We start from the raw sequence: 12,779 nt of genomic DNA on the forward strand, positions 1-12,779 counted from the left end.
CTGACCCACTTCCGGCGGCGGCGGCGGCGGTGGCGCAGCGGAGCTGAACTCCGGGAGTTGGCGGGCCGTGGGGCACGATGCCGTATGCCAACCAGCCCACCGTGCGGATCACGGAGCTCACCGACGAGAATGTCAAGTTCATCATTGAGAACACGGACCTGGCGTAAGGCCCCTGAGGGAGGAGGCTGGCGACTGTGGAACGCGGGGGGTTGGCGCCCGGGCCGGGCGGGGGGTCGCGTCTTTCCAGGGCTGGGCCCCCGTGGCGGGGCTTCCGCTTCGGGAATCGGGGGCGCGGGGCGTCGGCGTCGAGGCTGCGGCGCCGTCACGCCTCTTGGTTTTCATCCCTCAGGGTGGCCAACTCTATACGGAGGGTCTTCATCGCCGAGGTACCCATAATAGGTAAGTGAAACCCGCCTGTCGTGGCCAGCCCCCTCTGCACTCCTTGGGGCTCCTCGTCTTAGCGCTTGGTTAGGCCGGGGTGGGGTGTCCTGGGGGTGCTCTGAGAAGTCAGCAGTGCCGTGTCCTTGGCCCAGGGCCGCTAGGGTCCGCTCTTACATATGCGTCGGTGAGGAGCATAGGTTTGGGAGTCTGCCTATTTGGGTTTGAAAACTGTTTTCACTTACTGTCCCTGTGAAAGTTGGGTAAGTTTTTCACCTGTGTGCTGCGGTTTTCTCTGTAACATTGGGACATTAATAGTACTTACAGAGTGATGGCCAGAATTAAGTGAGGGAATTTCTATTAAATGCCTTGTGTTCGGTACCAGTAGGTGTCTTTTTATGAATCCTTTCCTTTAGCAGCACTCAAGGGAACATGTAAGTGCCAGGCAGTGTGCTAGGAACCGGAATGCTGAGCTGCATAGTGCAGGGTTCTTACCCTTATGGAGCAGCCAGTGACGTTGCAGGGCAAAGGCGAATGCGCAGGTAACAGTACTGCAGGATAGGCGTGGATCAGTAAGTAGTTGTTGGAGTTTAGAGGAAGGAGGATATGCTCTGGTTCCAGCCACCCCGCTGCAGGCATTTTTCACATTTATAAATATATTACAGATATTTTCTTAGTGTCATTTCAAAGTTTGGGTTGCAAAAGGAAGTGTAATTCGTAGCTGCTGCACTCCTAAGGAAATAAGCAGGCCAAGTGATTGGTAAACGAGAGCATTGTAGTTTCCACACTACCATCTCCAGTCACTTCTTCAGCTCAGAGCTTGGAGTGCTGGTCCTCCCCCTCCCTAATCACTCCTTGTCTCTGGGTCTCAGTTTCATCATGAGTAAAGTAAGAAAGTTGTACTTTTTTTTTTTTTTTTAAGATTTTATTTGTTTGTTTGACAGCACACACGGGGAGCGGCAGGCAGAGGGAGAGGGAGAAGCAGGTTCCCCAAGGAGCAGGGAGCCCAATGTGGGGCTTGACCCCAGGACCATGATCTGAGACGAAGGCAGACGCTTTAACGACTGAGCCACCCAGGCGCCCCAGGGAGTTGTACTTTATGAGGCAGCCCTGACATTACAAATCTAAATGCCACTTTCCCCACAAATTCAGTTCTGCAAATAATAATACCTGCTACGGGGCGCCTGGGTGGCTCAGTCGTTAAGCGTCTGCCTTCAGCTCAGGGTGTGATCCGGGGTCCTGGGATCAAGCCCCACATCAGATTCCTCCACTGGGAGCCTGCTTTTTCCTCTCCTACTCCCCCTGCTTGTGTTCCCTCTCTCACTGGCTGTCTCTCTCTGTGTCAAATAAATAAATCTTAAAAAAAAAAAAAAAAGAAAAAACCTTCATTCCAGGCCACATTGGGAATGCAAAAGTTAAGATATTTGAAGATTCCACCCTAAGGATTTTTCAAAGCTGTGAGGTAGAGACGAGATATATATAAATACAGTACAGAGCAAAATATGACAAGTGTAGGGGCGCCTGGGTGGTGCAGTTGGTTAAGCGTCTGACTCTTGCTTTTTGGCTCAGGTCATAATCTTAGGGTTGTGAGATCAAGCCCGGCATCAGGCTCTGCGCTTAGCATGGAATCTTCCTCTGCCCCTCCCGCACTCATTCTCTCTCTCTCTCTCAAAAAATCTTTAGAAATCTATCTATATATATATATGTATATGACACGTGTCTTTAGTCTGGACAGAGTTTTGTGAGGGAGGAACTTGTAGGGAGGGAGTGTTGGTATGTTTATCCTGGAGGTCAAGCAAAGCTTGGTTTGTAGGAGGCTCAGAGGATTTTAACCTGCACAGGAGAGGGTCAGGGCTTGCGGGATTGGGGGGCGGGGTTGGAAGTAAGGAGGCAGAGTCAGAAACACTTGGCTCATGATCCTTCTTTGGTTTGATTTGGGGAAACAATAGAAAACATAGGACAAAGCAGATTGGGTCCTAACTGGTCCTCTTCTGACTTTGTTCCTAGAGTCCATGCCCTTTGTTTGGTGGCTGGCCCTTCGATTTATGATTTGCATGCAGATGTTTATGAATGAATATGTGTTAAATCAAGTGTGTGTGACCATACAGTTCTTACCCTTCTTTTAGCTCATTGCAGGTAAGAATTGGGTTTGATACTTAGTATACCATGCCCATTAAAGGAATTCTCTAAACATTAGTTGATTGATAATAAAATGTTAAATTGGGTAATCTGGTCGTTGCATCATAAAATGAGATGTGGTCTGTCTTTGAGATTTTCCCTAACTTTTAAGTGCCTAAGTAGTTTGTGTTCTTGGATTTGGTGTTGACATGAATAGCAGATGTAAATGCTTCTCACAGAAATATTCAGTTCAAAGAAACGTGTTCCCACTTCCATGGGTATTCTCTAAGTCAGTGTTTTGTGTGGGACAGGGACCCCCCTCCCGTCACATTAAATCTGCCTGCGTAGGGAAGCTGCGGCCTGGGGGGCGGGGGTTGCATGTGGTTCTTGTTAAAATGCAGATCCCTGGTCCGCACTTGAGCTGTGGCATCAGCCTCTGGCCCCCTGGCGCAGGCTTTTGTGATTTAGTAAGCATCAGGTGTAAATCTTGCGAGCCACTGCTGTAAGTCTTTAAGTGAATTTGGTGGCTGAACTGCGTGTCTGCTTTCTTTATTTTGTAGCCATTGACTGGGTTCAAATTGATGCCAATTCCTCAGTCCTTCATGATGAGTTCATTGCTCACAGACTTGGTGAGTGCCAGGTTTTGGAAGGTGAAAGGGAGGGGGCTGTGGCTGGTGTCAGAGGAAGAAGCCTCCTCAGTCCCAAGGGGATTTCTAGGCTCTCCTTCCGGCTTGGCCATTTGGACTTCTTTAAAGTGCTTCTTTGTTTCTTCCAGGACTAATTCCCCTCACTAGTGACGACATTGTGGACAAGCTGCAGTACTCCCGGGTATGCTGTGTGGGTGGAAGGGGGGCGGGGGGCAGGGGAGTTCAGTTCTCAGAGGCATTTTCCCGACCTCTTACTTCCAGCTGTTAGAAAGACAGCATAGAGCTGTTGCCTAGGGCCCAAGCAGACATGGGTCCTCAGTTCTGACAGGCCTTAGATTGATGAGGCTCCAGGGGCATTGGGGAGTCTCTGCAGCCAGCCACTGAAGACGGGGTATACACCAGAAAACCCATTTATACTGAACGGTGGGGGCTGTGCCTTTTCAGACTCTGATCTGTTCAGATTGCTTTCCAGGCTGTGTCTTCCCAGTGAAGGAACCTGGGAGGCTAAAGGGAGTCAACAGAGAATTGGGGGGCATGAGAGTAAGAACAAAGAAAGGGAGTGAGAACTGTCCCCTACAACAGCACCTGAGGGACTAGAAGGCTGGCGTCTGTGCCTCTCCTCGTAGGTGATGCTCATTGAACATGGCCCCTTCTCTAGGGTCATGTTTGTTCTCTGATGATAAGTTAATAGGCCTTGGACTTGGGGGCGAGGTGGAGGATTAGGCTCCCTGCTTCCTTTCCCCAGGGCTGCGTTAGGTAACAGCTTGAGATTCTTCCCTCTTGGTGGCTTTGGATGATCCTGGATCAGCCCATCCTCTGATATCCCCAAGGGCATGTCATTTTTGTGGTAGCTAATTTGATATGTGTGATGAATCTGTCTTTTTTAAAAAGATGTTTAAGCATACAGAAGTGTGGAGCTCATCTGACTAGTACTTTCGCTCCCGTCAAACAACTTGTCATATTCTAACATTTTGCAACATTTGCTTCACATCTCCAGATTTTTGTTTGTAAGAAATGAAACATCAGGGGCGCCTGGGTGGCTCAGTTGGTTAAGCGTCTGCCTTCGGCTCCGGTCGTGATCCCAGGGTCCTGGGATTGAGTCCCGGCGTCATGCTCCCTACTCAGCTAGGAGCTTGCATCTCCCTCTCCTCCCTGCTTGCTATCTCTGTCACTGTCTGTCTCTCTCTCTCAAATAGATCTTTTAAAAAAAAAAAAGTCACAGATAGTGGTGGGGATAGTTGTACAGCCAGTTGAAGAGCAGTTTGGCAGTGTCTTGGGTAAAGATAAGTGTGCCCCAGAACCTAGCAGTTCCAGCCATCAAATTTTTTTCTAGTATTTACTGAACAAAGATGGTATGGATCCCCCTACCCTTTTTTATTTTTATTTTTATTTTTTGGCTTTTTCTCAAAATCCACAGAGAAGTTAAAAACCTCAAATAATAAACAGCTATTTGTTTTTCACCTTTAGTCGCCAGTTGTTAATATTTTGTTACATTAGCTTTATTTTTCCTATCCATGTTATTTTTGCTGAGCCATTTGAAAAAAAGTTGCAGATACCATGACACTTCTCCCCTAACTACTTCAGCACGCTTGTCCTGAGAATAAGGATGTTTTCCCACATCACCGCACCGTCACGCCTAGAGTATTAGCATTCACTTGTCATATTTGAGCACAGTCCTTACCCAGATTTTCCTAGTTGTTCCCTACACGGCCTTTCTTGCCTTTTGCTTGGGGGTCAGTCATTCACCCAAGATTCATGTATGCATTTGGTTGTTCTACCTCTTTAGTCTCTTAAACCTCCGATTCTTTTCCTTTCATTATATATCTATATGTTTGAGGTTGTGTACCTTTTCATATTTTTATTTTCCATTGACATTTTGATTTTTCCATTTTATATTAATAGTTTTGGGGGGGTTTGGTTGTTTCTTATTAACATACAACATATTATTTGTTTCAGGGGTACAGGTCTGTGATTCATCAGTCTTACACAATACTCAGCTCTCCCCACAACACATACCCTCCCTGATGTCCTTCACCCAGCCACCCCATCCCTCCCACCCCTTTCCACTCCAGCAACTCTGTTTCCTGAGATTAAGAGTCTCTTATGGTTTGTCTCCCTCGTCTTCTTTTTTTTTTTTTTCCTCTCTTCCCCTGTGCTCCCCTGCCTTATTTCTCAAATTCCACATATCAGTGAGATCATATGGTAATTGTCTTTCTCTGATTGACTTATTTTGCTTAGCATAATATCCTCTAGTTCTGTCCATGTTGTTGCAAATGGCAAGATTTCATTTTTGATGACTGCATAATATTCCATTGTGTGTATATGTGTGTGTGTGTGTGTGTGTGTGTGTGTGTGTGTGTGTGTGTGTGTATACACAATATACCACATCTTCTTTATCCATTCATCTGTTGATGGACCTCTGGGCTCTTTCCATAATTTGGCTATTGTGGATGTTGCTGCTCTAAACATTGGGGGTGCAGGTGCCCCTTCGGATCACTACATTTGTATCTTTGGGGTAAATACCCAGTAGTGCAGTTGCTGGGTCGTAGGGTAGCTCTATTTTCAACTTTTTGAGGAACCTCCGTACTGTTTTCCAGAGTGGCTGCACCAGTTTGCATTCTCACCAACAGTGAAAGAGGGTTCCCCTTTCTCTACATCCTCGCCAGCATCTGTCGTTTCCTGACTTGTTAATTTTAGCCGTTCTGACAGGTGTGAGGTGGTATCTCACTGTGGTTTTGATTTGTATTTCCCTGATGCCAAGTGACGTTGAGCAGTTTTTCATGTGTCTGTTGGCCATTTGGATGTCGTCTTTGCAGAATGTCTGTTCATGTCTTCTGCCCATTTCTTGACTGGATTATTTGTTCCTTGGGTGTTGCGTTTGATAAGTTCTGTATAGATTTTGGATACTAGCCCTTTATCTGGTATGTCATTTGCAAATATCTTCTCCCATTTTGTCGGTTGTCTTTTGGTTTTGTTGACTGTTCCCTTTGCTGCGCAAAGCTTTTTATCTTGATGAAGTCCCAATAGTTCATTTTTGCTCTTGCTTCCCTTGCCTTTGGCGATGTGTCTAGGAAGAAGTTGCTGCAGCTGAGGTCGAAGAGCTTGCTGCCTGTGTTCTCAAGGATTTTGATGGATTCCTGTCTCACAGTTAGGTCTTTCATCCATTTTGAGTCTATTTTTGGGTATGGTATAAGGAAATGGTCCAGTTTCATTCTTCTGCATGTGGCTGTCCAATTTTCCCAACACCGTTTGTTGAAGAGACTTTTTTGCATTGGATATTCTGTCCTACTTTGTCGAAGATCAGTTGACCATAGCGTTGAGAGTCCATTTCTGGGTTCTGTATTCTTTTCCATTGATCTGTTTTTGTGCCAGTACCATACCATCTTGATGATTATAGCTTTGTAATAGAGCTTGAAGTCCAGAATTATGATGCCACCAGCTTTGGTTTTCTTTTTCAACATTCCTCTGGCTATTCGGGGTCTGTTCTGGTTCCATACAAGTTTTAGGTTTATTTGTTTCATTTCTGTGAAAAAAGTTGATGGTATTTTGATAGGGATTGCATTGAATGTGTAGATTGCTCTAGGTAGCATAGACATTTTAACGGTATTTATTCTTCCAACCCGTGAGCATGGAATGTTTTTCCATTTCTTTGTGTCTTCTTCAGTTTCTTTCATGAGTATTCTATAGTTTTTTGAGTACAGATTCTTTGCCTCTGTTTAGATTTATTCCTAGGTATCTTACGGTTTTGGGTGCAACTGTAAATGGGATCTTCTGTCTTGGTGGAACTGATTTCTGTGCATTGATTTTATATCCTGCCATTTTACTGAATTCCTGTATGAGTTCTGGCAGTTTGGGGGCGGAGTCTTTTGTGTTTTTCACATAAAGTATCTAATCATCTGCTAAGAGTGAGAGTTTGACGACTTTGCCAATTCGGGTTCCTTTTCTTTTTGTTGTCTGAACGCTGAGGTGAGGACTTCTAGTACTATGTTGAGCAGCAGTGGTGAGAGGGGACATCCCTGCCATGTTCCTGACCTTGGGGGAAAAGCTCTCAGTTTTTCCCCATTGTGAATGAGACTCGCTGTGGGTTTTTCATAGATGGCTTTTATGGTATTGAGGTATGTGCCCTCTATCCCTACACTGTGAAGAGTTTTAATCAAGAAAGGATGCTGTAGGGGCGCCTGGGTGGCACAGCGGTTAAGCGTCTGCCTTCGGCTCAGGGCGTGATCCCGGCGTGATGGGATCGAGCCCCACATCAGGCTTCTCCGCTATGAGCCTGCTGCTTCTTCTCCCACTCCCCCTGCTTGTGTTCCCTCTCTCGCTGGCTGTCTCTATCTCTGTCAAATAAATAAATAAAATCTTAAAAAAAAGAAAAAAAAAAGGATGCTGTACTTTGTCAAATGCTTTTTCTGCATCTATGGAGAATATCATATGGTCCTTGTCCGTTCTTTTATTAATGTAGTGTATCACATTGATTTGTGGGTGTTGAGCCAGCCTTGCAGCCCAGGAATAAATCCCACTTGGTCGTGGGGAATAATCCTTTTAATGTACTGTTGGATCCCATTGGCTAGTATTTTGTTGAGAATTTTTGCATCCATATTCATCAGGGATATTGGTCTGTAATTCTCCTTTTTGGTGGGGTCTTTGGTTTTGGGATCAAGGTAATGCTGGCCTCATAAAATGAGTTTGGAAGTTTTCCTTCCATTTCTATTTTTTGGGAACAGTTTCAGAATAGGTATTAATTCTTGTTTAAGTGTTTGGTAGATTTCCTCTGGGAAGCCATCTGGCCTGGGCTCTTGTTTGTTGGGATTTTTTTGATTACCGTTTCAGTTTCCTTCCTGGTTATGGGTCTGTTCAGGTTTTGTATTTCTTCCTAGTGCAGTTTTGGTAGTTCTAGGAACTCTGTAGGAAAGCATCCATTTTTTCCAGATTGTCTAATTTGTTGGCATATAGTTGCTCATAATATGTTCTTATAATTGTATTTCTTCGGTGTTGGTTGTGCTCTCCCCTTTTTCATTCATGATTTTGAGTCCTTTCTCTTTTCTTTTTGAAAAGTCTGGCCAGGGGTTTATTCAAAGAACCAGCTCCTAGTTTCGTTGGTCTGTTCTTTTGGTTTCTATTTCATTGATTCCTGCTCTAATCTTTATTAATTCTCTTCTCCTGCTGGGTTCAGGCTTTATTTGCTGCTCTTTCTCCAGCTGCTTTAGGTGTAGGGTTAGGGTGTGTATTGGAGACCTTTCTTGTTTCTTGAGAAAGGCTTGTAGTGCTATGTACTTCCCTCTTAGGACCGCCTTTGCTGCATCCCAAAGATTTTGAACAGTTGTGTTTTCATTTTCATTTGTTTCCTTGAATTTTTTAAAATTCTTCTTTAATTTCCTGCTTGACCCATTCTTCAGTAGGATGCTCTTTAGCCTCCAAGTATTTGAGTTCTTTCCAACTTTCCTCTTGTGATAGAGTTCGAGTTCCAAAGCGTTATGGTCCAACAATATGCAGGGAATGATTCCAGTCTTTTGGTACTGGTTGAGACCTGATTCGTGACCCAGGATGTGATCTATTCTGGAGAATGTTCCATGTGCACTAGAGAAGAATGTGTATTCTGGGGCTTTAGGATGGAATGCTCCGAATATATCTGTGAAGTCCCATCTGGTTCAGTGTGTCATTTAAACCCCTTATGTCCTTGTTGAGCTTTTGCTTAAATGATCTGACCATTTCAGTGAGGGGGGTGTTAAAGTCCCCTACTATTACTGTATTATTGTCAATGTGTTTCTTTGATTTTGTTATTAATTGGTTTATGTAATTGGCTGGTTCCATGTTGGGGCATAAATATTTACAATTGTTAGATCTTGTTGAATAGACCCTTTAAGTATAATATAGTGTCCTTTCTCATCTCTTATTACAGTCTTTGGTTTAAAATCTAATTTGTGTGATATAAGGATTGTCACTCCAGCTTTCTTTTGATGTCCATTAGCTTGATTTAAAAAGGGGGGGGGGTGGAAAAACATTTAAGTTATTTTTACACCCAGTGTGGAGCTCAGACTTACAACCCTGAATTCAAGAGTTGCATGCTCCACGGACTGAGCCAGCCAGGCGCCCCCTTCCATTTCATATTTCTGCTAAAGCAGAAAGGTTGCCTTCCTGCCTCACCTGTGTATGAGTGGAGACTATCCAGGTGTGGCCCCTCGTTCTTCCTCCTCATCTCAAAAACATCAGAAGGTTAGATTTTCGTGCTGGTGTGAGGGGGAGAACAGTGTGCTTGGTTACATTCCAGTAACTCTTTTTGCCTGAAGTTACGCTGTAGCAGGTGGTCCCTACCAGAGGAATGGGTTGTCTCCAGCATCAGTTGCTTAAAGAATTATTGATAATTATTGAAGCCGAGTGATGGTTACATGGTAGCCACCCCTTATACTTGCTGTGCTCTTGTGAATGTATGAAATTTTCCATAATGGAAATAGTTTGTTAGTTTTTAAGAAAAGGTTAGTAGTCTAGAACTTGAAAGGTACTTTTTTGTGTTGTGCCCTCGGTCATTTTATTTTAAATGATGGTGAGCTTCCCGAGCTTGTCCATTTAGTTCAGGGGAAGCTGCCCTATAAAGCACGAAAGCATCATTCTCGTACTCGACGCCTTGGTTCTCTGCAGCAGAGCAGCCTGAGGGCCAGGGTGCGATGTTAGCACTGCTTCTCCCAGCAGTGTGGCTGGGCAGCTGGCAGAAGTGGGAGGAGAACGTGGGTGCCAGTGAGTATGGGGGTGTCTACACTGGGAAACGCCTGCACTGAGCAGCCTGTGAGGACGGTGTACCGGATGGACCCGGCCCCCCGCCCCCCCCCCAGCGCCTAGAGCCCGTGGCCGTGTTACAGATGGGAGAAGTGGAAGGAACAGGTCTGAGAACGAGGGAGCTCAGGAGCCGCCACCTCTCCCTGGACTTATTCCTGCTTCTCTTCCTCCCTCAGGACTGCACGTGCGAGGAGTTCTGCCCCGAGTGCTCGGTGGAGTTCACCCTTGACGTGCGGTGCAATGAAGACCAAACTCGTCACGTCACGTCTCGAGACCTCATCTCCAACAGCCCCCGGGTCATTCCAGTCAGTATCTCACCACATTGTCCTTACCCAGGACCTTCGTCGTCACCCTTTTAGCTCAAAGTGGGCCAGACTCGGGTGGTTTGTTATAAGATGCGGATTTTCCTTGCGTTATCTTCTGCCCTCCTCTCAGTCTGGTGCCTAAAAAGTGCTAATAATTCTGGACACTAGCCAGGGTGGACAGGAGCACTGTTGGTGCTGTGTGCCTGTCCTTTGTCACCCAAGGACCTTTTTAAAGGCCACGGTACATTTTGGCTGAGAAGGCTGACCCTGTGCCTCGAGGTGGGGGTCGGAGTCCAGCTGCAGCACAGGTCGGTCCCAGTAGGCGTCTCTTCCCCCTCATCCCAGACATCCTGTCCCTGGTTTGGCAGGTGCTGGAAGAGGTAACTGGGGAGACGAGCAGCTAATACATTCCCGTTTGGGCTCCCTACAGGTGACCTCCCGGAACCGAGATAATGACCCCAATGACTACGTGGAGCAGGACGGTAAGGGGCTGGAGGGCGTGTGTGGATGTCTACCCAAACTGTCGTTTCGCAGGCCAGCGCAGAGGCGGAGATCCGACATAGCCTCTCATGCTGCTTGGTCTCCTTGTCAGCTGACCCTTGAGCTGTTTGTCCAGATTGTGTGGTCTTCCAGTGGCATTCCAGGCCAAAATTCAGGGGACTGGGTCTCTCCTGGCCCTTGACTGACTTCTGCCTCTCCCTGCAGACATCCTCATTGTCAAGCTGAGGAAAGGCCAGGAGCTAAGACTTCGAGCCTATGCCAAAAAGGGCTTTGGCAAGGAGCATGCCAAGTGGAACCCTACTGCAGGGGTGGCTTTTGAATATGATCCTGACAATGCCCTGAGGCACACAGTGTATCCCAAGCCCGAGGAATGGTATGTTCTTGTCGGGAGTAAAGGCAGGCCTGTAGGCTGGGTTGTGTGGACATGGCTCCGAGGGAGCGGGGTGGGGGCAGGCTCACTGGACAGCAGCAGTAGCCACCTGTGCTCCGTGTATTTGTCTTCAGGCCAAAGAGTGAGTACTCCGAGCTGGATGAAGATGAGTCCCAGGCTCCCTATGACCCCAACGGCAAGCCAGAGAGGTAAGACCCTCATCCGGCACCTGAAGGTGAAGCGTGGAAGAACATAGGGTTTTGGTGCAGGCCCTGAGTTGGGGAGACCCTTCCCTTGTGTCCCAGTGCCCGTGAGCTGAGGAAGGATGGAGAACTGTGGAGCCCATACATCCCAGGGCAGATTATCCTCCCCCTAGTCTTTGGGGGACAGAGGAGCCCTCCAGTTAGCCACTGTGCTCCTACTCTGATATTCAACCCCCCAGAGAAGGGGACCAGCCCAGAGCTAGAAAGTCTTCTGATGGTGAACATCAAGCTTTTGAGGGGGCTGTGGCCTCTTTGAAGTCCTATAATGTGCAGTAGGACCGCTGTTAGTAAGAGGTAGGGAGAGAGCATGATCCAGGGCTGAAGCTCGGCCTAGCCAGCCTGCCTCATGGAGGGCTCTCACCCGACTCTTCCTCTTAGGTTTTACTACAACGTGGAGTCCTGTGGCTCTCTGCGTCCTGAAACAATTGTCCTCTCAGCCCTCTCTGGATTAAAGAAGAAGCTGAGTGATTTACAGACCCAGTTAAGCCACGAGATCCAGAGTGATGTCCTAACCATAAACTAAGGGCAGCTTACCTGTTCCAGCAAGAAAAGGGGTGGTGGTGGGGGGGTCAAGGCCAGCAGCTGGCTCTCCGGTCTCTCCAGAGACTCTCGTAGCTTCTGGGGTCTGGACGTTGTCCAGGCTTCTTGGCAAGCCTCAGTACCCCTAGGCAGGTAGTTCAGGGGAAGAGTCGTCCCCTCCCAGCCTTGCTCCATTGAAGACAGATGGCCGGGGTACCACTGGTATCTGAGGCAGGACAGTTTACTAGACATTTAGCATCCCTGGTCCTACCCCCTGATTGCCAGTAGCACCCCCAGAACCACCCTTCCAGCCCATTTCCTAATGTGCCTGGGCAAGGTCTTCTGCTGAGAACTGCACAGTTGGACTCCTCTTCTGGTCATTTTTGGCCAGAAGTTGGTTTTCACAGTTCTACCTTGGTCTTCTGGTGTTTGAGTACTAGAACCCTCATTCAGGTTGCCTACAAACCCTTCTGGCTCCTGCCCAGAGCCAGCCTACTGGCACTTCACTGAAATCCCGGAGTGTCCCTAATTTGAGAACCCTTAGAAAATAGTGTTAGATTCTGGCTGCCCCCCACCCCAGATAAACCCCGTATTTCAAACTTCACTGCCAGTGGCCTGATTATTTTTTAGGGACTGGGGAGCAAGGGCCTTGATGAAGGTCTGGCCTTGACCCCTTCGCCCTTAAGAGGTAGAATCATGCCTGGAGCAGTTAATTAGGCAGTCTGCTAGGAGATACCAGGAGAGAACCAGAGACCTGCTATAGAAAGGAAGGGATATTTATTAACAGTTGTCTTTTTAAAAGTTTTTATTTTTGGCAATAAAGAGCACAACATAATCTCCTTCATGCGTCATCGTGCCACTAACTTGAGCCAGCCCAGCCTTGCCTCCCTCTCCAAGGCCTTTGGCCCCA

At 47.0% G+C, this 12,779-nt stretch overlaps 1 protein-coding gene across 1 annotated transcript; it reads left to right on the forward strand.

The window, feature by feature from the left end:
• Positions 1-12,708, forward strand: POLR2C (RNA polymerase II subunit C). Its single transcript, XM_045806861.2, has 9 exons — positions 1-163; positions 350-399; positions 3,057-3,125; positions 3,272-3,324; positions 10,088-10,216; positions 10,647-10,698; positions 10,922-11,090; positions 11,222-11,296; positions 11,729-12,708. The coding sequence occupies exons 1-9, from the start codon at positions 78-80 to the stop codon at positions 11,871-11,873; spliced, it is 828 nt and encodes a 275-aa protein (XP_045662817.1). The 5' UTR covers positions 1-77; the 3' UTR covers positions 11,874-12,708.
• Positions 12,709-12,779: the final 71 nt, after the last annotated feature.

Source organism: Ursus americanus, chromosome 21, assembly GCF_024610735.1.
Source record: "Ursus americanus isolate L20-20 chromosome 21, mUrsAme1.1.p, whole genome shotgun sequence".
Lineage (NCBI taxonomy): Eukaryota > Metazoa > Chordata > Mammalia > Carnivora > Ursidae > Ursus > Ursus americanus.

Coding starts and splice junctions, on each gene's coding strand:
- POLR2C (XM_045806861.2), top strand. CDS start 78: ATGCCGTATGCCAACCAGCCCACCGTGCGGATCACGGAGCTCACCGAC. Junction 3,325..10,087: donor ACAAGCTGCAGTACTCCCGG/GTATGCTGTGTG, acceptor TTCCTCCCTCAG/GACTGCACGTGCGAGGAGTT. Junction 11,091..11,221: donor TATCCCAAGCCCGAGGAATG/GTATGTTCTTGT, acceptor ATTTGTCTTCAG/GCCAAAGAGTGAGTACTCCG.